Raw genomic sequence first — 26,314 nt, 5'->3', positions numbered from 1 at the left:
TTGGGCTCTGGTACCCAATTTCTCTGGTGTTGCCCGTGGGGAGAGTGTGTTGGAGTGTGTTGGAGTTCACCCCAGTGAATGAGAGGGTCGCGTCTCTGCGCCTTCGGGTCAGGGACAGGTCTCTCACTGTTGTGTCACCATACGGGCCAAACAGCAGTGCAGAGTACCCAGCCTTCTTGGAGTCCCTGGGAGGGGCACTGGACAGTGCACCTACCTGGGACTCCATTGTTCTACTGGGGGACTTCAACACCCACATGGGCAACGACAGAGACCCTCAGAGAGGGGTGATCGGGAAGAACAGCCTCCTTGATCTGAACCCGGGTGGTGTTGTGTTATTGGGCTTCTGTGCTAGTCACAGTTTGTCCATAACAAACACAGTGTTCGAGCACAAGAGTGTCCATCAGTCCACATGGCACCTGGACACTCTAGGCCGGAAGTAGCTGACACAACAACAAAGTCAATCATCGGACCTCCAGCCATGTGTCTTGGACAGGAGCGCTTCTCCTAGATCCCATGGAAAGTTGGAGACATTGAGTCTGAGTGTACCATGTTCTCCACCTCCATTGTCAATGTTGCCGCTCCTAGCTATGGTCACATGGTCTCTGGTGCCTGCCATGGCGGTAACCCCCGAGCCTGGACGCCGGAAGTAAGGGATGCAGTCAGGTTGAAGAAAGAGTCCTGTCAAGCCCTGCTGCCTTGTGGGACTCCTGAGGTAGCTGACAGCTATCGTCAGGCCAAGCGTGACGCAGTTTGTGCAGTCGCAAAGGGAGACATTTTGGAAAGGCCATGGAGGAGGACTATTGGTCGGCCTCAAAAAAATTCTGGCAAACTGTCCGGTGCCTCAGAAAGGGGAAGCAGTTCTTCCTTCTCGTCTTCTGAGAAGGAAGCAGAGACTGAGAACTTGGAGGTGGACTCAGCCATCACCCTGGCTGAAGTCACTGAGGTGGTTGGCAAGCTCCTCGGACAAGGCTCTAGAGGTGGATGAGATCTGTCCTAAGTATCTTAGGTCTCTGGATGTTGTGGGGCTGTTTTCGTTGACATGTCTCTGCAACATCACGTGGTGGTCACGGACAGTACCTCTGGATTGGCAGACCGGGGTGGTGGTGGGAAAACCCAGGACACGCTTGAAGGACTATGTCTCTCAGCTGGATTGGGAACGCCTCGGGATTCCCCGGGAAGAGCTGGAGGAGGTGTGTGTGGAGAGGGAAGTTTGTGCCACCAATTTTCCATTTTAATTTGATTTTTGTTCCTGTCTTTCCCCTCCCCTCTCTCTCAGTAAGATTTGGAGGGATGCCGCTAACCCGAACTCTCCAAACTACATTGACGAGCAGCACCCGAACGCCTCAGGTCCCCCAGTGCACTTGGCTGTGATCGTGACACCCACCAGCGCCTATTACATCATCTACATCTACGTGGCCACTTCTGAGAGTGTGCTGGCCCTTGGCTTCTTCAGAGGGCTCCCCCTAGTGCACACTCTGCTCACTGTCTCCAAGCGCCTCCATGAGCAGATGCTGAGCGCGGTGCTGAGGGCTCCGATGGCTGTGCTCAACACTATGAAGACAGGTAAAAACTAAAAGATAATAAGAAATGCCTTAAATGAGCCTATCAAAGTGCTACATTATTCATTTATTCACTCCACAACTGGAGGTGCTAAACTGCCCTGGGGCAGATTGGTAGTCTGCCCCTCCGACCACTACCAACACTCACTCCCACACAAACTCTATGTTCATACAGGCAAGGTGAGTGTCTTGCTTATCAGGTTTGTGGGGCTGCAAGCCCTCTCAGAGTAATAATGCACCTCAGAGTAAGAATGCAAGTATTTCATAGCAACAGAAAAAATATACCTTTGTTTTCTTTTTCCTAAAAAGTGGCTTTAAGGACACAACAGCAGAAGGCCCCTGTCAGACTTGATGAAATTGTGTAACTAACTGCAACTTTAACTCACTGGTGAACTCCCTCCTGTTTGTCTCAGGTCGAATCATGAACAGATTCACCAAAGACATGGCCACCATCGACGACATGCTGCCTCTGGTTTTGTTTGACCTCATTCAGGTGAATCGATTGTTTTTTATTATTACAAAATACGTGACCACTGTTAATCATGTCTAAGTGTCAGGGTGTAAACCCTGTGCCCTCCTCCCTCAGCTCACCCTGATTGTGACCGGAGCCATCTTCACTGTGTCCATCATCCGACCCTACATCTTCATCGCTGCGATCCCATTGGCCATCATCTTCGTCATGCTCAGGAAGTACTTTCTAAGGACTGGGCAGCAGCTCAAACTTCTCGAGGCTGAAGGTGGGTTCCACAGAGTTCTTTTTAAGTCAAATTATTGTGTCACTGTTTTCTGTCTCTCGTGTTTGACTGGGTGGTCCTTGCAGTTTGCATATTATTCCTGTGTGTGGATAGATTACCTCTTAATTTAAATGTGTTTTCAAACTAAATAGAGAGATTAGCAATAAATCCACTTGACTGACACCACAGGAATGTGTTACCATGTGCAGATTAATTCAAACCATAATTTTGAATCACAAAGTCACTGTCATCTGCTGGGTATGAGCTTGAATTCTCTGGTGGATGGGATGGGTCAGCGCAATCACAAGGCAGCAATGTGATTTGAAGCAGGAGCCAAAGGAAAAACTCACAAATAAATCGACCTAAACATGATAAACAGGTGGATATTGACTGTTCAAGCTATTTTGTTTTTGAAAACAGCTGTTTTTCTGCATTTGTGGATGTTTGTGTTTTAAACTCAAGTAGATGTATCTGTTTAAGGGCACATATTATGCTATTTTCTGATGAATGTTTCCTCATCACAAACAAACTTACTTAGGTTGTGTTCTTCTCTCAAACAGAAAACACTCTCAAACAATTTTGTCAAGTGGTAATACAGGAAGTGCTCCACTGTGGTTTTTAAACTCCATACACCTTGACTAGATTTATTTGGATAATGTCAGCTTTGGAATTTCCGGCCCCTACTGAACAAAAGGTAAAAGGTAGACGTTAACTTGAAAATTACCGATTCATGACATCACAAGGGGGAACAGAGCATTTTGAACTTTGAAGATGTAGACAGACTAATAATTCAAGATTACTCAAACATGTGTGAATGGAACAAAACACAACTGTTTTTGAGGGGGTAACAGCATAATTACAAAGCTTAAAGTTCACGAGAGTCAAATTTGCTTAATATCAGCGTGCTCTGTTATAGTCTATAGTGTTTATACAATAAAGAAACGTTGTTCTTTCAGATAACTTTTATTCCTTCGTCATTAGCATCTCCGTGAAAAACAGTCTACCACTCAAGACGCTCTCGCGTGAACTCCCAGCCTGCGCCAAACACACTGCCACACCCCCTAAACCTCCCACATGGGCACACAAGAAAACATAACTTAACAATCTCCCCTTTTTTTCTTTTTAGAAAAGTGCCATAACAACAAAGCATGCAAACATTACTTAAAGAACAAATAAACAATAAACAACAGAAGTAAAGCATTGCAAAGTTCATTTAGATTTTTAGTTTGCAAACGCCTTCACTGAGAGCCTTCAGAAGATCAAGTGCGGAAGCCCCCTTTTTGGTCAAGCAGTTAGCCAACTGCTCTTTGGTGGTCGACCACACAATCTGCTGAATAGTCCCAGTGTGTATGAGCTCCTTCATACTGCTGATCTCAAGGCGCAGTCTTTTCTCTGTGACTGATTTTGTAGATTTAACTGCATCCAGAAGAGAATGATACGCAAACACGAAAACAATGGGCACAGCTTTAGATGAGTAGTTCTTAGTGGTGATTTCTGAGTAAAGTGTAGCTAGAAAGACTGCACTATCAATCCCATCTGCAAGCGCCAAAGTCTCTCCTGCTAATGTACTCCGCACGACTCTCCGGATGCGCTTGGACTGCCAGGATATGGGTGAAAATTTTCCATTTTCACCCATGAGCATGATGAAGTGTCCACCCTGTGTACCTCCATCTGTCAGGTTTCCCATGGAGGAGTCACTATACACCACCAGTTTGAGGGAGCTGTTCTCTCCCAGGTGCTGAAACCTCAACATGACATCATCTGACTTGACTTTTCTAACAAGTTTGTTTGCACAGTGCAGAGTCTGAATAGTAGCATGTTTGGTGTTAGATGCCAAGATTGATATGTCACACATAATGTCTGGTCTACTTTGCCTTGCTACCCACAGTATTTGTCCAATCTTTGACTTAAGCATGTCCATTTCATTGGCTGTCAATGCTAGTTCACGCTGTGTTGCTCTGGTGGGGTCAATAGGAATAGCCTGCAGATGCCGAATGTATGATCTTTGTTGTACTTGTATCTCACCCTCCACCGAATGAACTTCCATTCCAATGTAGCTGAAGTCATTGTGCTCTTCCCGTCTTACCTGAAAGGCAGCTTTTAACTGCGGGATGACAGTAGTGGAGAATACACCGGTTCCCCCCCAAATAAAATCATCCACGTGAGTCGCAAGGATTCCTTTCACTGTGCCACTCTGATGGAGCCAGTAAAACACTGCTGGGTCCATCTTAGACACTTAAGCTCCCAACTGCTGCATTGTATCTCTGACTCTATGATACCAGTACAAAGAAGCATCTGTGAGACCATAAACACACTTCTTTAACTTCCATACTCTTCCTTTGCTCTGTGCTTCCTGTGGTGGACGAATGTAAATATCTCTATCCAGTGTTTTACCTTGCAGAAAAGCTGCTTTTATGTCTATGGAGTTCAGCTGCCATTTGTTTTGACTTACAACCGCCATAATGATTTTCAAGGATTCCGTGGCACATGTAGGTGAGTCTTTCGGTAAGTCCTGTGTGTTTAGCTCTTCAAAGCCTCTTGCCACTAGTCTAGCTTTTGGCACAACCCCTACAGCTGTTTCTTTAAGTGTGCACACCCACCTTGTTGAGACACATTTCTGACCTTCATCTTTGATGTCTTCAAATACATCATTTTTCTTCCAGTTTGTGAGTTCTGCAAATTTGGCAGGCATAAAGACATCGTCATGGACAACAAAAACATCATCTCTATTTTTGTAAGCACACTCCTTACTTTCTGAGGGGACCACTTGAACACTGTCCATTACTTCAAGGTTGACTGATCCTGATGTACTTGCTATTTCCTGAGGCTGGCTGAACTGCAAGTTGTACCAGTCTTTATGTTTTCTCTTAGCCTTCCCTGCTCGGCTAAGGACTTTTCCAGTACGGCTTTGACCACTTTCATTGTCTATATATGTAATCACCTGGCCAACTTTTAATTGAAGGCTTTCATAGGAAGAAGGGGCTTGTGGTGTTTGAGACTGTCCATGACTGGTTCCTGTAGTTAGCTCTGCTGCATCAGGGGGTTCATTGGTCTCAGCATTAAGTGGCTCAGGGTCTTGTGTTGCATCTTCATCACTTTCAGTGTCAGAAAGATCTGCTGCTGGTGGTACTTTAGGGTTTTCAATAGTTTTCATTTCTGATTTTGTATCACCTGCCTTAGTTTGAGTTTCATTCACCTTTCTTAATCTAGACTGATGTACCCGAACATAAGATCCTCCATGTCTCACGAATACAACAGCTCCGTCTTGTCCTATCACCACACCTGGACCTTTCCACTCATTATAGTCCACCCGCTTGTAGTAGACTTTATCTCCTGTGACATACCTTTCATCAACTGGCCGTAGTTGTTTCCGAATGGCTCTCCTAAGTCTTTCGGAGCATTCTGCCTCTGTGAATGCCTTTCTCATAGCATGTAGCGTCGCAATGTGTTGAGCTACCCAGGAGCTCACACTGGTTTCCAGGGCAGGGGGTTTGTCAGTAAGCACGGAGGGCAAGTTTGGATTCTGACCAAACACTAGTTGGTAGGGGCTGTACCCGTGTACATTATGCATAGAGTTCTTTGCCATTAGTGCCCAATCTAGTGCTGTTCTCCAGTCACAATTGTTGTCCTTTTTAACTTTGAGCAATATTTCAGTGAGAGTTTGATTATGCCTTTCCAGAAGCCCATTGCTCCATGGGCTGTAAGCTGCAGTTGTTTTGATTTCAATATTGAACTTTCCGGCCATGTCCTTTATTTCTTCATTATTGAATTCACCACCGTTGTCACTAAACAGTCTGCGCGGGGGACCATGAACGCTGATCCAACAGTGAATAAACTGCTTCACAATTTCTTTGGGGTTCTTGGTTGTGACAATACTTCCTGCACTGAAGCGTGTAAAGTGGTCAATCGCATGCAAATACCACACATTATGGTCGAGCTCATGTAAGTCAACAGCCACTGTTTCATTATAGGTTGTAGTCATCGGCAGACCAACTATTGGCTTATGTTTTGGCTTGCTGTACCTGGCACATGTTTCACAGTTTTTTACAATGCTCTTGAGAATAGTGCTGCTTTCTTTGTCGTGAGCACCTGAACAGGTGAGTAATTTCTGCAACCTGTCAACTGAGGCGTGTCCAAACTGTCTGTGTAGTTTCCAAAGAATTCTTTTCTTTTCTTCTGTACTCATGTTTTCTTTAACAATGAGAATCTCCTCATCTTCACGTCTTGTCTCCTTTTTATCCTGACTGCTCTTGTCTCTCAAGGTCACACAGTAATGTCCAGAAGATGTCAGTTCAATTTTAACAGGTTGTTTGAACATTGTCGCTTTGTCATGTTCAATATCTAACACTGCACTTGCCCTTTTTAGTGAAGCCTTGCTTAGCAACAATGGTATGTTTGCAGGGACAACCTCTGTTTCTATTTTGCATTTGGTCTGACCTATTTTTGCTGGCAAGGTAACTTTTCTTGTGGAATGAACAACTTTACCATCACCAAATCTGAATGGCCTTGCACTGATTTCACCTAATATTTTGTGTAACTCACTTTTTGGCAGTCCACTTGTTTAATCTTCCAGCCATTTTTCTCCACACACTGTTCTTGTGCAGGCTGTGTCGATTAATGCCAAAGCCTCCACCATAAAGATATCTGTGTCAGACAGTCTCTCATCTGAAAACAAAGTGATGTTGCATTCCTCATATTCAGCCTTTTGCTCATCATCTTCTGTCACTTTTACATGTTCTCTCTTGTTTGGACAGTCTTTTGCCCAGTGAAATGTGCTCTGGCAAACTGCACACCTTGTTCTCCTCCCGTGTTTATCAATGGGGTTTGTGCCTTGCGCCACCTTTTGGCCTTGTGGACTGTTTGTTTTGCTGTTTCTTTTACCTGTATATCTCGTGTAATAGGCGCACTCACTGTCATTACTCATTTGCATCGGACTGCTACCCTCGCGTGGTGATGTCACGTCTCCAAAAATTATTTTCAAAGCTGATTTCATATTGGCAAAGGAGACAGTGGGGCAGGCTGTGAGTGCTAACTGTTTATCTTTTATATTGAGTCCGGCCGTATCTAGTAGTTTAAAGTCTAGCACGGCATCTGGAAGCAAACTCGACAATGTAATCCACCATGGACACAGCGCTCTCTCTAGTGACACGATCAAACTCCGTGTACGCCTCGTATTGGCGATCCTTTTCTTCTTTTAAGAACACGGAGTCTAGTTTTTCCAATAGAGCAGCCATACCGGTGTCAGCATTCAAACCATCAGCGGGAATCTACAGCGCACTTTCCCTCGCCCGTCCTGTTAGCGATAAGGTAACTGCTAGCACTTGCTTCTTTTTGTCCAGATCGGTCACTAATCTCCAGATTTCAATTTCATTTTTCCAAGTTTCATAAGATGTCTTCTCATCAAATGGCGGCGGAATCTTGTAATTTCCAGCAGCAGCCATCCTCTGCTACCAATGTTTATACAATAAAGAAACGTTCTTTCAGATAACTTTTATTCCTTCGTCATTAGCATCTCCGTGAACAACAGTCTACCACTCAAGACGCTCTCGCGTGAACTCCCAGCCCGCGCCAAACACACTGCCACACCCCCTAAACCTCCCACATGGGCACACAAGAAAACATAACTTAACATATAGCTTGAAGTATCCAACTGAACAGTAATTTTTTGTAAAACTCAGAGTGAGACACACATCAGTCTGGCTTTTGCAGGTTTTGAGTTTGGAAATGACACAAACTGAGGCAACATTCAACAGGTCAAGAGTGGAAAGATCAGTGACAGAGGTAGAGGAAGAGGCTGGAGACAGGGCGAGCCCCAACCACAAAGCCCTGTGTCAGTGTTATTCTACTCACTCTAATGAACCACTCCTGTTATCTGTCTATGACCCCACATCGCTCTATCTCTCCTTCCACTCCTTCCACTTGCTTGTTCTTTATGTGCTTTCTCTCCTCTTTCTCACTCTCCTCTCTTTTTTCCTCTCCCCTGTCCCTTTTGTTATAAATGAACAAAAGGGACAGGGGAGAGTGGGCAGTGAAGCGGAGGATTCCCTGATTAATCTGTCATAGAGTCGTCAGTGAAACAGGAAGTAGAGGGCCACAGACAGGAAGTGGCTCATGCCTGTTTGTCCGGGCTGATGGAGCTCTGGGGATCGGATGTGTTGATTTATGAACTGCACTGGCGTCATTTAAATGTGATGAAATACAAGAGGAGCTGTCACTTCATGTTCTGGTCATATCTGTATGTAGTTTTATATAAATCAGTATAAATACTTCCTCTGTGTTTACTGGAAATTATTTATTCTCTCCCTTACTTCATACCTCTCCTGTTTCTCTCTCTTTCTCTCTTTTTCTTTCTCCCCTCTCCCTCCCTGTCTCCCTCCCTGTCTTTCCTTCTCTTGCTGTTTCTATCTTTCCCTCTCCATCCCTCCCTCCCTTCTCTTTATCTTTCTCCTTGTCTCCCCTACCTCCCTTCCCTTCCCTCTCTCTAGCTCCCTCTCTCCCTCTCTCTCCCTGTCTCCCCTCCTCTGACGACAGCTCTTGTTCTCACAGTTTAAGGTCAGTCTGAGATTGGAGCGTGTTTCCTTCGACCCAGAACTCAGTGGAAATAATGCCACAGACTTCAGACCTGCACAGAGTGACAGTGAAGTGACTCAGGCTTGAAACATCAAAACATATTTTCACATTTGGACTTTTCCATGTAAACAGTTGCTGTTACAAGAGTGCGTCAAAGCAATACGTCTTGTTCATGATTTTACAATAACCGGTGTCATGATTTCAGATGGAAGGATGGAGTGTCTATGGGACAGTCACTGTTTTCGAGAGAAGTAACTAAACAGAGAATCCAACTGACAACAGTCATACCAGAGTGTTTGAATAATGACACCACTGTTTGGGCCCGGTTAGTTCTTGGATGGGAAACTGCTGGGAATACCAGGTGGTGTTGGGAACTGTTGTTGTGGCAAGACACTTCATCCTACACGCCTTGTAAAAATGTGGGGCATGAGTGTTGGTGCTGGTTGGAAGGGCCGATGGGGGAGATTGGGAGCCTCACTTTTGTGAATCTCTCCCAGGGCAGCTGTGGTGGTGAATGAGTAATGCATGACAAGTGACTTCGAGCAAAAATTGTCATAAAATATACTATAGCATTGCAATTATTATTTTTAAATATTTTACTTAAGGTCATTTTACTGACCTGAGAAAACATAAATTTAAGTTTATGCTCCCTCCAGTAGGAGCAGTAGCAGTAGTTGTAGCAGTGGTAGTAGTGGTTGTGGTAATCTTGCACCACAAGATGGATTCTCACAATATTAGAAAATTCACAGACTCGCGAGAATCCATCTTGACGTTCTCCCACTTGAACGATAGGGACCAATCACAGAGCAGCTTTGTAGTCCATGCAGAAGCCGAAGGTGAAGTGCAAAAACAAACATGGTGATGCTGACAGACTTACTTCAGCTGATTTTAGCGAAAATACAGAACATTTTGCTTATGAAAAACCAAAGGTTAATGCATTCTGCATTTGTAGAGGGAAAGATTCCTGTGCTGTTCTCTCAACGGAATTTAACTAAAGTTTGATTTCTCAGCTTCAGTCAAATTCAAGTTTTCATCATAATGTTCTACCTTCTCACTTTCAGCGACAGCCGTTCCAGTTTTATATATGTCTACAGAGAGCTACACACGGCTGTGGATGTCTAAACTCTTTTCTATATTTGTAGAGCTCATTGGCAGCCTGCTCCCTGCACTCGCAGTATTGTTCCTTTTAATATAAAGATATTATAGATGCATTTAGATTTTGTTTAATCTGAATTCCTGTACTAATGCCGTGCTCCTGTCCTGTGTCCAGCTCGCAGTCCAATCTTCTCCCACCTGATCATTTCGCTGAAGGGGCTGTGGACCATCCGAGCATTCGGGCGTCAGACGTACTTTGAGATGCTGTTTCACAAAGCCCTGAACACACACACGGCCATATGGTTCCACTACCTGGCCACACTCCGATGGTTCCTCTTCCGCTGTGACATGATCTTTGTGCTCTTCTTCGGTGCTGCTGCCTTCATCGCCGTGGGAACCAACAGTAAGTCTGGATAATACGGACGCCAGTAATTTGTTTCTGCTCTGCCTGATTCATAAACATTTTCTCTGGGCACATGGCATGATTGTGATCAGTGTAGAAGGGTTGTTTGATGATGGGAAGAATAATTATATCATTTAGATTTTAATTGAAATACAAACAAATATTAACAAAAGCTCCAACAACCCACAGGCTTTTTCTTTTTTTTTGTTTTTTTTCTGAATTATGTCATTTTTCTGTGTAATAATCACATTTAATTGAGAGATTTGTTTAACTGCAGAGCCTTAATATCTAGTTTTGATAACAAGAATTTGACTGCTAAAGTAATTTAAATTTCCATCATTGATTATTTAGGATTAATCAGATTTATTGTTTTATATTTCAGTTTAGGGTTTAACTGAGCTGTTAAAATTGTTAACTTCCCATACTAGTGTATGTTCTATCATGATGCCACACGAGAGGCACGACTTCACTGTTTTGCCTGTGTGTGAACATGGGAGTGTCTGCAATAAGATGCTCGTTTTTTGGGAATTTATAAAAATATGATGCCAATTTAAAAGTGCTTTAAAAGTAATCTAAAAAATGTTCACAGTCAGATGAGCTCAGGGTAGATTCTGTGTGTCATTAAAGAGCAGTGTTTAAATGTGTTTAGGTCAGAGCAGATGGACCTCATTTTCTGCTTCATTAGATTTAAATCGGGAGAAACTAAAGACTGGAGTTCAGAGGGTCACTGCCACCGTGCAGCTAGGACCAGACAGGGACAAAACTGAACTCTATATGTTTGAACATGTTGTTTTTTTGTATAATATAAAATACAAAATAGCTAGCTAAATGTATGTGGGCTATATAAAATTAAAGCTAAAATTGAAGGGTCACCAAGTGTTTTTTTTTTTTGTTTGTTTTTTCTTACCCACAAAACATCAACAGAGGGCACAAGGAGTTCTGCTGCTAGAGTAGAACATTCTGTGTCTATAAATATGTTTGTATTTCGGTGTACATTTGAATACATTTTAAATCCTTTTTTTCCCAGAGGATAAACCAGGAGACATTGGGATCATCGTGGCTTTGGCGATGCTGATTCTGGGAACGTTTCAATGGACCGTGATCACCAGCATCACTGTGGACGGACTGGTACACAACTACAATTAGGCTTACTCTTTCTCTCTCTTTCTCTCACCCTTCCTCCTTTTATCCTTCTCTCAACCTCTTTTTCTCTTCCCTTCTCTCTCTCTCTCTCTCTGTCTCTCTCTGTCTGTCTGTACGTCTGTACATACGTACGTACTATACCATACCCAACCCAAACCAACTGTAGGCCATAACTACACTATCACTAAACCAGGACAAAATCATACCTAAACTAGGACTAGACCAGAACTTGGCCAGGACTAGACCAGGTCTAGACTAAGACTGATCCTCACACCATACACAAAGCCCCTCTAATCAAGTTCTAATTGCCGTCTCTCCTTCACAGATGCGCTCAGTGGACCGGGTGTTTAAGTTCATAGACTTGCCGTCAGAGGAGCCGGGCTCTGGGAAGCCGGGTCGCTCAGGTCCAGACCTGGTCGTGGAAAATCCTCATGTGCAGGACAACTGGCCCAACAGAGGACACATGGACGTACAGGGACTGACCGTCAAGTACACAGAGGCTGGGAGAGCTGTGCTGAGTGACATCAGCTTCACTGTGGAGGGAGGGCACAGTGTAAGGAGTACTACTACTGTTACTATTACTGTTTCAGAGTGATGGAGTCTAGCACTGTTGCCATAGCAATTACAACTGACTGAAATGCCCCATCTCCTCTCTGTCTCAGGTTGGTCTTCTTGGCCGCACAGGGTCAGGTAAAAGCACTCTGCTCTCAGCTCTGCTCAGACTGGCCTCCACAGATGGAGACATCTCCATCGATGGAGTGTCCTGGAGCTCTGTATCTCTGCACACCTGGAGGAAGGCCTTTGGAGTCGTCCCACAGGTTAAAATACTACATACAGTTCTATTTCATCACAACTGACCACCAGAGGCGATGTTTAAAACACTGAATGAACATTTATGCACCTCTTCTGGCGGTCATCCGGGTTTCATAGAACAGTAGTTACATTAGTAAGTTTTGTTTCATATACACACCTGTAGACCATATGCTCTTGTAGTGATATGTACCTGAACCTGGACCGTAACCGCACTGGTAACTGCTCTAGTGTTGACTGGTTACTCCAGCCCTGTTGTTTCTCTTATCAATGAATGAAATATTCCTAATTGAGCCGTGTCCCTGTTACAGAAAGTGTTCATTCTGACCGGGACGTTCAGGATGAACCTGGATCCGTACAGTCGCCATAGTGACGAGGAGCTGTGGAGAGTCGCAGATGAGGTACAGACTTTTAATGTGATGTGACCTTTTCCAAGCATAAATCTATCCGAAATGTGCTAGAACATGACGATAAATGTCTTTGTTGAGTATCACTCAAAAAGTGAATGTACTTTAAAATTAAACATTAGTGCAGAAATATCTCCTTATATTCATTTTTGGAGGATTACCCAAGTTTTATTGTGGACTTTTAGCCATATTTTATATATATGTTTATTTTTGACACTATATTACCCACCTCCAAAATGAAGGTTAATATAAAGCCTGAATACATGAGCCCTCTCCAGCCTATTTTTTTTTTTTTACTCCTCCTGTGTTTCATTTGTATCTCAGGTGGGTCTGAAGTCAGTGATCGAGCAGTTTCCTGATAAATTGGACTTCCAGCTGGAGGATGGAGGCTACGTCCTGAGCTACGGCCACAAACAGCTGCTGTGTCTGGCCCGCTCCATCCTCAGCAAGGCCCGCATTCTGCTGCTGGACGAGCCCTCCGCCTATCTAGACCCTATGTGAGTACTGCTACCTACTATTAATACTACTACTACTGCTGCTGGACAAGCCCCCCATCTATGTGACTTATGTGAGTACTCCTAATACTACTACTGCTACTACAACGACTACTGTGCTACTACTACCACACTTGTCCTGCTGGATGAGCCCTCCTCATATTTAGACTCTGTGAGTACTACTACTATTATTTCTACTGCTACTACTACCACCACTGTTATTAATAACACTACAGTTGCTACTGCTGGGTGAGTCCTCCACCTTTAACTCCGTGCCCATCTGGAGTTTATTTGTGTTCATGTTGGTGGCCCTTGTATTCCTCCGTGTGTTTTAAGCTGCTCTGCTCCTTTCACAGTTCATTTGGGTCATTTAAACTCTAGATTCAGATCTGACCTTATACTCAGAGAGCAGCCGCAGTACCACACATGACACATGTACTGACAAATAATGTGATTTGTTGCGTTTCAGACCAGTAGCACTTGAACGTGTTTGATGTTGGATTTTAATTTTGTTATTTTTAATGTAGTTGTGTTTTTTTGTAGAACGCTGCAGGTCCTGAGGAAGACTCTGAAACAGTCCTTCTCTGACTGCACAGTGATCCTGTCAGAGCACAGAGTGGAGCCACTGCTCGAGTGCGAGTCTTTTCTGGTGAGTCTGACAAGAACTAAATCAAGGACTAAACCAGGGGCTAAGTTCCTGAATCAAACACTTTATATAAGAAAGTCTCCTGTCTTTTTGAGGAGGTTGGTCTGATTGATATTTGGAGAGATCGTTTCGCCATGAGGCATAACTACTCTCATTATTCAACTCCACATTCACTTTATACCAGAACTGATTACTTTATAACTTTTGGAAAAGACAAAAACAAAAATGTAATTTGTGAGATGTCAACAATAGATGTGAGTGATCAGGCACCTTTGTATCTGTTGATCAAAATTTGAGTCCCAGTCACTACTTTAATTAAATTCATATATGCTCAAAAATATCAAGTTTAAGGAAGAAATAAAGTAGTTTCTCGATATAAATGATAATGGAGAAGTCTCGCCTCCAATACTCTGGGACACACTACAAGCTGTCATAAGAGGGAAAAAGATAACAATAGCCTGTTGTAAGAAAAAAATACAAAGCAAAAGGATGGAGGACCTACAAAAGGGTTTAAAAGAATTGGAAAATACATAAACAGACCCCTTTACCAAATATTAAAAGGAATTAAAAAATGTTAGAAATGAATTAAATTGTTTTAACAAACAGGAGACTAAGAATAAATTTATGTTTTTTGAAATGAAAATATTATGAAAGTGGATCAAAATCAATGAAAATGCTAGCAAGGAAATTAAAAAAGAAAATTGCTGATAAAACAATAACTAAAGTCAAAAATTGTCATAAAATTAAGGGAAATTCATAAAGCATTTGAAACATTATATTCTAAAGTCCCTGGGGGAAATACAAAAGAAATCAATGACTTATTGAACTCATTGGACCTCCCAAATTTGGATGTAGAGCAAAATGAAAAAATTACAACAGCTTTAACAGAGTGAACTTAAGAAAGCCGACTGAAATCTAATAAGTCGTGGGGCATATCATACGGGCCAATATCAGTTCTTAATATCAACTGCGGACTGTTCACCTTTATAATGGTCAGACGAATGGAGGAATTTTTACCCCTGCTGACACATAACGACCAAACTGCATTTATAAGAAACTGCCAAACTCATGATAATATCTAACGTTATAGACCATATACAAAAAAATAAAATTGAAGCTGTGCTTATAAGTGTTGACGCTGAGAAAGCAATTGACTCGGTTAATTGGGAATTTCTCTATAGAGTTCTATATAAATTTTACTTACATGAAACAATTATTTAAATGAGTAAGGCCTTGTATACGAATCCCACTGCAAGGATAAAAGTTAACGGTCACCTGTCTGATAGTTTCACACTGCAAAGAGGAAATAGACAGGGATGTGCCTGGTCACCACTCCTGTTCACATTATAATTAGCTTGTTATGCTGATGACATTTTAATTTATTTAGGACAGCCTACAAACTCCCAACCTAAACTGGTGCATCTGTGTGAACAATATGGCAAACTATCCGGATATAAAATTAATATGAATAAGACTCAGACCCTTTCCCACAATTATAACCCTGGTTATACTCTGGAGTGACGTATAGTCCGAAAATACGGTATATAGAAACGTCAATGGAAATTTACTGCCTCACAGAGTTGGAGTAAGTTTGGCTAGAGAACTTTGATTTGATATTTCACTACCCATGTCAGAAGACTCTATGACAGAAATCCTCCTATCTGCAGGAGAAAATGCAGAAATCAACGAGCGGATCACTGCCATATCCTGTGGGACTGCCCACTGATTAAGCAATACTGGACTAATGTTCATAGAACTTTGCATTTCCCTTTGGAATAAAAAAATGTCTTCTTTCGATGTGTACCACAGGATTAGATGAAGAAGGATAAATGCCTTTTTTGTGCCTCATTGGTTGCTAGCAAGAAATGTGCAAGAGAGAAATGGTTTTGACAGGGAAGACCCAATTTGACAACATGGTGGGAAATGACATTAGACATTTTTAAAATGGAAGAGATGACAGCATTTGTAAATGACAAACAAGGTTGATTTGTGTCTTGTTGGTAAGAGTGGGTTGAATATACAAATCTAAAAAGGTCCAATTTTACTTAAAGAGTGTAAGTAAATAGTGAGTGTAAGTGCAGTTTGTGGTCGCTCCCTTTTGTTCCATTTGTGTTCTGTTTTCTGTTGAAATGATGGGAATGTGTGTTGGGCAGGGGAAAGATGTGCATGTCAAATGTCCCCACCATTGTAAAAGATTAAAACTTAGAATAATAAAAAAAAACAAAAAAAAAACGAGCTAAACCAGGGACAGACCATGTGTGTCTCCGATTGGCTAATCCATCTGTCAGTCACACATTGATTGTATGCTCCTGTCTTCTCTCTCCCAGATGATCGAAGGCAGCTCCTTGAAAACATACGACTCCATCCAGAAACTCCTGAACGAAACCAGTCAACTCAAACAAGCCATGAGTCCCCAAGACCGACTGAAACTGTTCCCAAACCTGCACCGCCTCAACTCCAGCAAGAGGGCACCAAACCAGGGCCCAATCAAGATCTCCAGTCTGCCAGAGGAGAGCGAAGACGACGTGCACGATACAAGACTCTAAAGACCAGACCAGAGGCCAGACCAAAATTAGAGCTAAAAATGAAATACTAAATAACAAAATCCTCCTCCAAACAGGTCTAAACCAGGTCTAAACCAGGTCTAAACCAGGTCTAAACCAGCTCTAAACCAGCTCTAAACTAGGACTAAACAAGGACTTAGTACCATATGCACGTGTCAAAATCAGCACTAAACCAATGTAGATATTTAGCTTTTCTCTAAAACTGGACTAATATATTTTCATTTTAAATGTTGTTTTTGTTGATGTTTTGTTGTCAACTTCACTCTCTCAAACCAAAGGGCTCAGTTTTATTTTTCTATTTGATGCACTTTAGTCTGAGCTCCTCGCAGCTCCACAGACCAGACAAATACAAATACTAAACCTACTCACACAGTGTCTTAACTTTAAACATGTCAAAGCTTAAGCAGAAAACAGTCAATTCTCTTGTATATTCTGGTTCACACATGTTTGTTTTCCATTTTTTACGTAACCAACTTAAACATTCATACCTTGCAGCTGATGTCATCAACATTCCCTGTGCGAGCGAGGCTAACTGTAGGCACTGCTCTGTCTGGAGCTTTTACTCAAGTTAGACTTTAATATGAGCTTTATTTTAACACAATCCGACTAGAAAGAGTTGACTTAGTTGGGTCTACAGCAGGTGAGTTGATTTGTGCTGTTAAAAAAGTCCCTCTCACATGAAATTACACAAGCTAGCTAGCATTAGCCAATAGTATTTCAGTTAGTCACTCTCACCTCATTATTTTACAATATTTTGTGCAGCTTTTTGTTATTTGTTAAGTTCAAATTTAAGTCAAAAATATGACTGAGTTCTGTTTAAGCTAAATTATGGACTGGAAACATTTTGAATAGTGTCTTTTTTTTTTTTTTTTTTGGAGCAGAAGGGAATGTTTGTACTGTGCAGAGTTGAAAGGTACTGTTGTCTGAACCGGGACAAAGAGATTTTTTTACAGTGTAAATGACTCATAGGAAACTGATGCGACGCCCATCAGTGTAATGTTATTATTCAATCAAATATATTTACAATAAAAACAAGATTTTGACAAAATAATACATGTTGTGTTTTTACTGGGATTTTTTAATAATTCATAGTTTAAACTGAACAAGAGACGGGTGAGAATTCTCTGGTTTAATTTGCTGTTAAACTGTCAGATGCAGATGTGTGGTTTATAGTTCATATCTCTGTTATTACTGGGACAATCCACATTAAACAAAAACTGACACAAAGTTCATCATCTTCTCTGTCAGTTTAAATAAGTAAAAGTGAAATTATTTTTTCACAATATCTTCAGAAAGTTTTGCTATTATTCAACCACAAAAACATGTCAGTTGAAAGGATTTTAAGATATATAGTGCTGTATAAAATTATTTGGCCCATTTCGTACTTTTTTGCATGTGTGTCACATAAATCGGCACTTGAAATTGCTATCTATGTAGCTAATCAAATATCTAAAAAGGGCACTTAATGTTTGAAAAAGGGGTACTACTACAATCACAGTGCAAAGAAGAGTCTCGTTTGGAGCTCATCCTGTATCTAGATTAGAGAACCACAACAACAAATTATAGCATAAATATATGGAACATTACATCCATTGTAATCAGTAAAAGCCACATTTAAGCTAAATGTTCACCTCGTTTCTGAGGACGAATCAAAAATAAATTTATGAAATTCAAGATCACCATCTTTTGTACAGTTCCTCTCTTTCTCTGTCTCTCTTCTTTTTTTTTTTTTTACAAAATTTATGTGAGTGGGAGAAGGTAGAGTCAAGGAGCAAAAATTGATCGGTTGTATAACATATTTAGAGTAATATTTGTACACATTCCAGATGCATTTATAAAAAAATAAGATTCTAAAGTGGCATATATTTCGCCCGCATTTGGTATGTTTATTGTGTTTGGTACACTTAATATTAAAGGTGTTTGGTACACTTACGCTTAGAAGACATTTGGGACGTCCGTTCTGATGTGTTGTGTAAGCAGAGTTCTCTCAAACTGAAAACACTCCACCTTGTGATGTCATGTGTTAATACAGGAAGTGCTCCACTGTGTTTTTAAACTCCACACACCTTCACTAGAATCATATGGATCATTTCAGTCCTGGAATTACCAATCTCTACTGAACTAATACTGATCTCCACTGAACTAATACTGATTATAATATTATATTATATATTATAATTTTTCATTATTCTGAAACCCATAGATAAGAGAATAAAATGTAAAAACAGCTTAAAACAAGATAACCAATCTGGAGTCCTTGTTGGATTTTGTCAGTGCCAGTTTAATGTGCTTAAAGACAAAGAGTTAAACTTCAAACAGCTAAAATCATATGGACTAAATCTCTCTGTACATATGTATAGGTTATAATTATATTTATATATAAACAAAGAAACCTTAAATTAACACAACATCGCACAGTGAGGAACAGTGAGCAAAAAAACATTCAAATCATCTTAAAACTCTCAAACAGTGACTGAACCAGTAACATGAGGGTCTCAAATATGGCTTACATTAAACAAGACATCGCTGGAACCAGAGAGAGGAGAAGGGAGCAGAGAATAAAACTACATGAATGCTTAAACGACCCATATTACACTCTTTTGTGATCTGTGTTCTAATGTTGTTTCCTCATCACAAACAGACCTGGAGTTGTGTTTTGTTTCATTCACATGTTTAAGTTTGAGAGTGCTCTCAAATTGAAAACTGAAAACAATCAGTTCCACCTTGTGATGTCATGTGTTAATACAGGAAGTGCTCCACTGTGTTTTAAACTCCACATACCTTCACTAGAATCATCTGTATAATCCCTCAGTCGTCCAGGTCTGATCCACAGCAAAAGACGAAGCTTAAATCTGTCAACTGGACAAACTGTTGTAAGAAAACGTCTTCACTCCTACAACAATTTGTCCAGTTGACAGATTTAAACTTTGTCTTTTGTTTCACTAGAATCATTTGGATCATTTCAGTCCTGGAATTACCAAACTCTACTGAACTAAAGGTAAAAAGCAGCTGTTGTTGAAAACTACAGCTTCATGACATCACAAATTGGAATAGAGCATTCATTTTGAGCTTTGAAGATGTAACAGATTAATAATAAAGTGTTACTCAAACGTGTGAATGAAACAAAACACAACTCCAGGTGTGGTTTTGATGACATAACAACATTATAACTTGGCTTAAAGCTCATAAGAGTCAATTTTGCATAATCTGCGTAGGACCTGTAAGGGGAATTTTTGTTGAAGTGTCTTGCCCAAGGACACAGCGGCAGTATGAACAAGCCACAGCCAAAGGAACCTGAAGGCATGTCGCTCGGTAAGGCTAAAACTCAACAATATATAAACACACTGTCTTCTGCTGTATTGACCTTTTGAGCCTTTAAAATTGTAAAAACAACTTTGGAGCTATGTTTTGTTTCATTCACTCAGGTTTAAATAATACAGCAGTGTCTGTTTCTTACTAAAGAGCTTAACACACTCTGTTTCACCTGGTGATGTCACTAGGTGGTCCTCCTCTGTTTTTAAAGTCTTGCACATCCATGGGTTTCAAAGTAATGAAAATCTAGCACTGTTGCCATAGCAATTAACAACTGAAAACATAATATCATATCTTCTGAATGGGCAAGAAGTACTGTACTATAAGTACTGTAAACAGAAACATGAAACCCATAAATACTTCTCTCAGTATGCCTTATCTACAAGAGTGTGTTTTGACACTGGCTCACAGTTATTGTTTTTAGCATTATTTAAACTGAATACTTTACTTTACTCCTACTTGAATACTATATTGTACAGTGTAACAGTACTCTAACTTGCATAAAAGTTGTGGTTCTTCATCCCACTCTGAATAAGTCTAATATGTGCTGACAATATGAAATGATTTGAACATTAAATTATAAATCAGACGTTACAAGCAGTTACTCTTACAATTAACCTAATTTGAGCAGTTTTGAGCAGTTTTCCCAAATACTTTTAATTCTTACTTGAGGACAGTATTTGGCTACTCTGTGTTTAAACTGTCTCACAAAAAACATCTTAAAGTGGAACTAAACTTTTTTCAACTAAACTGTCTCTCTAAGATTATCTACTGTCCATAGTCCTTTTTTGTACAGTTTTAGTATTAGTAGTAACTAATGATTAATTACTAATAGTTACTAGTAGTAATGAGCAGCTTTGTGTTCCAAAACTGTCTGCCTTCAGTGGCCTCTGTGATTTCAAGTACTATGTGACATCACACAGGACTGCCCTGATCACAGACAGATGTTTCTGATACAAACACCTGGCTGCAGGGGCAGAGTTTTTGTTGTTCTTGTATCTGTTTGTGTGTTGTTCATGTAAATGCTTTTGTACTTTTGTACTTTTGTACTTTGGGACTCGTGGTTGCTATGGCAACAGGTTGATGTGTGGTTTGATTGGTCAGTCACTGGTCTGTTTTGGAGACTGGTTCTGGTGAGTTCTGACTGTCGTTGTTTGACTCTTGTTTTGTTGTGGGTTACGGTCTCCAGTAGCCCTTGTGTTCAGAAAATAGACAACCAGAAGAACTCCGGCGTGTTTTCTTACACCAAAACGCTACAGTATTTAAATTTTCTTTAAAATAATTCTATCGTTCCTCTTCTCTCTCTGGTTCATTTTGGACTTATTGCCACATTGAAACAAGTGGAAAACTCCCATAAAAACAAATTAACATTTCTACAAACATTATGTACAATTACAATTTCACAATTTTAGATTTTTTTTCAACATTTTTCAGAATTTGAAGTGTAATTTTCACTGTACAAGCCACATACAGAAATCTACCTCGCTACCAACTCTTATGTACAATATAGATTTGGTTAAACCCTGATTATTTCGACAGCTTTTAAACTTAAAATTGTAAAACACAAAAAATACTGAATTCAAAAAGAAAAAAAAAGAAAAAATACGGCTCGGATAAAACAGCAAAAATCTTCCACGTTTGCCTAAAACAGCTCAATAATACAATTAATACAGATTTTAATTTAAATATTAATTATATTTAGTTAGTGAAGCCAGCACAGATTTGTAGAGGCAAGTTTCAGAAAGCAGACTGAAATAATACTGGGTTTGGAGTCCAGTTAGAATTTTCAATGTAATTAAATATCTATAGTCATAAAATATTCGCACAGTTTAGGCTGCAGAGCTTAAAGAGGGGGTACTTTACTTCTATGGGGTATTAAAGAGCGGGCATTTTACTTTCATGGAGTATTAGCTGCTAACACATAACATCACAACACAATCAGCGTGCATCCCTCTAATGAAACTACTGCACATCACATCAGGTTTGTGAAGTTGTAGGGTGCAGTTTTGCATCATGTTTTTGTGTATTTATGGAGAATTGTCATGTGAGAGCTGGGTGACGTAGTCTTGTGGGCGGAGCATTGGACAGAATCTAACTGAACTAACTGTAAGAAGGGTTCAAATACGACCTAGGAGAGATCACTAGATTATTCAAACATGCATGGATGACATCTAAAAACTCTTCAGGCAGGTTTTTGATGACGTTACAACATGGTAAAAAGCAAAAAAAAAAAATCTATTTTACATAATACCCCCTCTTTAAAGGGTCTGTGTGTGAGGAGCATTTATCTTGACCAGAATAAATTAAAGTATTATTCAAAGTGATGCAACATTACTGTGACCGGAGTTGACAATAGCGATGGGGTGAAGTGTCTTGCCCAGCAACACAATAACAGCATGCATTTTGAGAAGGATTTGAATCACCGACCCTCTCATTGGTGGGCGAATGCTTAACCCACTATGCCACTGTGTTGTCTTTGTAATTCTCATAAGTTTTATTCTGCTTTCTGAAACATCACCTGTTTATAATACTATTCAAATGTGTTCACCTTCACAAAATACTTCTTCTTATTTCACATTTTAAAGTCTCACTATGTAACTTTTCAGGTGCTGGTCTCCATGGAGATGTTACTGCTTTGCCTGGAATGGCCAAGTTACAGGTTAGGTCTGTGGACAAGCGACCCCACTCTCAGTAAGGATGCATATTTTTCAAGGTATTTTTAAAACACCTTGAATAGAATAAATGTAATATGGATAAGTTCAATGCCATACTGCGGAACATTTCAGGCAATAACATAGTAACATCTCCATGGAAGCAGTGACAGAACCACTCCATCAGAAAAGTTACACAGTGCAGCTTTAAATCTTTAAATACTTTCAATTTGACAATGTTAATCCTAAATATCCAAGCCTGTTTTTAAAATCATCTTAATAAAACTATGGTCCCACAATTCAGTACGAAGTCACCACAACAAATCACGATTAAGTCCGAAGAGTCCTACGAGTCTTTACAGCTGGGGGGCGGGGCGCTAACGAGGCAGGAGCGAGGGATTGTGGGTAATGTAGTTCTCATGCAGGATCCACACGTCGTCTCCGCTGCTGCGCCGGCTCTGGTTTTGAAGGTGGTTGTTGTTGATAAAATGTTGGTTGTCATCTGGAGTTGTAGTAGTAGTAGCAGTAGTAGTAGCAGTAGTAGTAGTAGTAGTAGTAGTAGTAGTAGTAGTAGTAGTAGTAGTATTTGTATAACTGGGGTGTGTAGAGTGATGGTGATGGTGGGAGACTCTAGTGGATGAAAGAGGCAAGCGCGAGTTGGAACGAGGGATGGATGGAGAAACAGGAGGAGGCTGAAAAGAGATCACAATATTATAAATTATACTCATATCTTAACACTGAGCTAGAGACAGTTTTTTTTTTACTTTTACCTTGTTTCTTGGCTGCTGTTGCTGCTGTCTCGAACTTTCATTAGGAAACATTTCTTTGGTTTGAGAGATCTGGGGGAAAAAATTTGTATTGATTGTTTAAGAAGAAGTATCACTAGCAGTAGTAGTCGTAGGAAGAAGAGTATCTGCCAAGTATTTGTATCATATCGGTTTAGTGCATAAAGCCCCTAGAGGGCGCTGCACTATTCCCCAAAGGAAAACCTCACATCAGTGGAGAGAAGCCCCATCATCTTTTAAAACTAATGTCACACAAGTGGCTAATCAAATCATAAAAGATTATTATTATTTTTGTTTTCTCTCATAGTGTATTTGCTGACATGTGGTACCTTGCTGATGTCTGGCTCAGATTTGCTGGAGCACATTGTCTGTAGTTCTCTGATCAGATCTGTCTCTTCATCTGAAAACACACATAGCCCCACTCCATCTCTGCAAACAAAAGTTCAAAATACACATGTTTATATTTAATTTTAAGTCACAATTGTTTTACTATAATTTATTTTACTTTTCAATTAATATATCACCAGTGGAATCAAAGTTAGTCTTGTGTATTTCTCATGTGATAACACAGTTTAATACTAGATCAGGTTGTTCCCCATATTCAAGGTATATATTGATTTTCTCTGCTATGTTCCTACTGGACCAAAGGTGAACTGCCTGAAGTGGGACAGCGCCCTCTAGTGAATATTTTAACATGTTGCAGTCAGATCAAATCAGATCTGGTGCCTTCACAAGAATTATTTATTTTATTATTTATTTATTAATTATGTATTTATTTTTGGAACAAACCTGTGGAGCTGTTCACCAGACAGGAAGCGGACGTCAGAGGTGGACTGAGAGGCTAAACACACAAAACAACATTATATTAAAATTTATTCATTATGGTATTGGTTAAAGGTGCACTACTTTTTGGTTCGCTTGCTTGTTTCCATGGAGATAAATAAGTTTAATGCTAAACTGTCAAACATTCAAGGCAAAGTGATAACATCTCCGTGGAGACGAGCAGGTACAGATCACACACCAGAACATTACAGTTACATTGTGCTCCTTAAATTAATAATAGCATTTTACTTTCCTGCCTAATTAGAGTTGCATTAGTGGAAGTTAAATTCTCTAAAGTCTTATTATATTTTAAAAAAAACTAGCTAAAATAAAATTACAGATTAATTTTCTTTCAATTATTCTATTTAAATATTAAAATACTAAATGTATAGTTGTGTCTTTGATTGTGTTCCGTACCCTCCCTGAAGGACCCCCCTGCTCCGCTGAGACCTGACCCAGAAACAGCTCTCTTCCTGGGGGATGTGTTGGAGCGTCTCAGCCTGTGTTCCCTCCTCCTCCAGAGCCTCGCAGGCATAGACCCGGGTTTAGATCCTGGTCCAGATCCTGATCCAGATTCTGATCCAGATTCAGGTCTTGGTCCGGGTCTGGGGACTGGACTCAGAGCCGACAGAGGGAATGAGCTGCCAGTGAAGTCTGGGAGGAACTTTTCCATCTCTGAGGAAAAGAGGGGATTTTTGAGACAACAAAAATACAAATTAACACAAGAAAATACTGTATTTTAATCAATTTGTCATCCAATGTTTTTGATTTTTGAAATAGGCTTGTACGGAGACAAGCTGCCGCATGTGTACTCTGGCACAATCAGCAGTATCTAATAATAATAATAATAATTTATTAGTCTTATACAGCACTTTTACAGACACTCAGTCACTTTAAAATTGTGTGTATTATTCATTCACATCACACTCGCTTGTGGTAAATTACTAATGTAGCCACAGCTGCCCTAGGACAGACTGACAGAAGATAGGTTGCTAATCTGCACCATCGATCTCTGACCATCACCAACACTCACACAACACATTCATACCAGGCCATGTGGTAAAGTGTCTTGCCTAAGGACACAACAACAGTTTTGACACTGGCGCCCCACTGTGGCTCCTGCTATCCCCAGAGGTACTAACCAGGCCCAGCCCTGCTTAGGTTCAGACAAGATCAGGCTTTGATACTACACTGAGATGATAGTGTGTCCCTCACCTGATCTGGAGAGGGGACAGTCCTGCAGCACGGCTCTGTTCAGGACGATGCTCAGAGCGGCCTTCACCAGCGCCCTCTGACCCGGAGTCTGGCTCGCAGTGGGGTCTGTAGTGGAGGAGGAGGAGGGGCTGAGGGGGGAGAGAGGGGTGCGTCTTGGGGAGACTCTGGAGACTATGGCCTGTTCAATTCGAGGGACCACCACAGAGTTCCACAGAGCACAGAGAAACCTGCACAGACACACACACGATACAGGACGTTAGAGTTACAGGGACATCTACCAGAAGTCCTTCATTCTCACTGCAGTAACTGTCCTAAACAGCAACACTCCGCACTGTATTTTATCAAGAAAGCTGATTTAAAACATATAGATTGCCTGGCAAGCAAGACATTTTTTTTCTAAAACAAACATAGATTCTTCTTAAACAAAGGGAACAAAAAGACATTTTTTTATAAATAACGGGGATGAAAAACATGATGGATTTCTGTAGACTCAATGAGTGAAGCACTAAACGTTGTTAATGTGATTTTGTTCAGATGGCTGACCAATGAGCTCCTCTGTGCACAACTGTACCTGACGGCATCCTCTGCGCTGGACAGGGGGCAGGTCATAAACAGCTCTGGTCCAATTAGAGCCTCCGTAGTCCCCAGACGACACAAACATGAGTTCAGCCGCTGCCAGAACCGTGCTACCCACAAGGCCGAGCGCTGAAGGGAGCTGTCATGTGACCCTGCTGCAGCCTTAATACAGGAAACCAAAACAAAATCAGTGAAAAGAAAAATACTTTTTGTTTTTTCTCCTGGTTAAGTCCTGGTTTAACACTGGTTCAGTCTGAGATGGGTCCTGTTTTAGTCCTGAATTAGTCCTACTTCAGGCCTGGTTTAGTTCTGGTTTAATCCTAGTTTTGTCCTTATTGCGCCCTGGTTTAGTCTTGGTTTAGCCCTTGTTCCAGCCTGGTTTAGTCCTTCTTTAGCCCTGCTTCAATCCTAGTTTATTCCTGGTTCAGTCCTGGTTCAGTCCTAGCTAAGTTCTGGTTAAGTTCTGGTTAAGGTTTGATTAAATTAAACCCTGGTTCAGTCCTGCTTTAGTCCTGGTTTAGTCCTAGT

The 26,314-nt window shown here is 40.9% G+C and overlaps 2 protein-coding genes across 2 annotated transcripts in view; one reads left to right on the top strand and one right to left on the bottom strand.

Annotated features, from left to right (window-relative positions):
- cftr (CF transmembrane conductance regulator) overlaps positions 1–17,469 on the top strand; it is a 57,644-nt gene extending 40,175 nt beyond the window's left edge. Inside the window, exons 17-27 of the mRNA XM_033968096.2 lie at positions 1,277–1,563; positions 1,973–2,052; positions 2,146–2,296; positions 10,134–10,361; positions 11,389–11,489; positions 11,830–12,057; positions 12,167–12,322; positions 12,626–12,715; positions 13,046–13,218; positions 13,759–13,864; positions 16,189–17,469. Coding sequence (XP_033823987.1) covers positions 1,277–1,563; positions 1,973–2,052; positions 2,146–2,296; positions 10,134–10,361; positions 11,389–11,489; positions 11,830–12,057; positions 12,167–12,322; positions 12,626–12,715; positions 13,046–13,218; positions 13,759–13,864; positions 16,189–16,407 — 1,819 coding nt within the window. The 3' untranslated portion in view covers positions 16,408–17,469. The remainder of the gene's footprint in view (positions 1–1,276; positions 1,564–1,972; positions 2,053–2,145; positions 2,297–10,133; positions 10,362–11,388; positions 11,490–11,829; positions 12,058–12,166; positions 12,323–12,625; positions 12,716–13,045; positions 13,219–13,758; positions 13,865–16,188) is intronic.
- Positions 17,470–20,713: 3,244 nt separating this feature from the next.
- Positions 20,714–26,314, bottom strand: part of cttnbp2 (cortactin binding protein 2) — a 59,803-nt gene continuing 54,202 nt past the window's right edge. The window contains exons 19-25 of the mRNA XM_033968314.2: positions 25,782–25,948; positions 25,211–25,437; positions 24,413–24,670; positions 23,963–24,014; positions 23,503–23,602; positions 23,159–23,227; positions 20,714–23,080 (exon numbers count right to left, since the gene is read on the bottom strand). Of these exons, the coding sequence (XP_033824205.1) occupies positions 22,766–23,080; positions 23,159–23,227; positions 23,503–23,602; positions 23,963–24,014; positions 24,413–24,670; positions 25,211–25,437; positions 25,782–25,948 (1,188 nt within the window). The 3' untranslated portion in view covers positions 20,714–22,765. The remainder of the gene's footprint in view (positions 23,081–23,158; positions 23,228–23,502; positions 23,603–23,962; positions 24,015–24,412; positions 24,671–25,210; positions 25,438–25,781; positions 25,949–26,314) is intronic.

The sequence above is a fragment of the Periophthalmus magnuspinnatus genome, chromosome 6, assembly GCF_009829125.3.
Source record: "Periophthalmus magnuspinnatus isolate fPerMag1 chromosome 6, fPerMag1.2.pri, whole genome shotgun sequence".
In the NCBI taxonomy this organism is placed as follows: Eukaryota; Metazoa; Chordata; class Actinopteri; order Gobiiformes; family Gobiidae; genus Periophthalmus; species Periophthalmus magnuspinnatus.
Note: the sequence above shows the minus strand (reverse complement) of the source record. Positions and strands in the feature narration are given on the sequence as shown.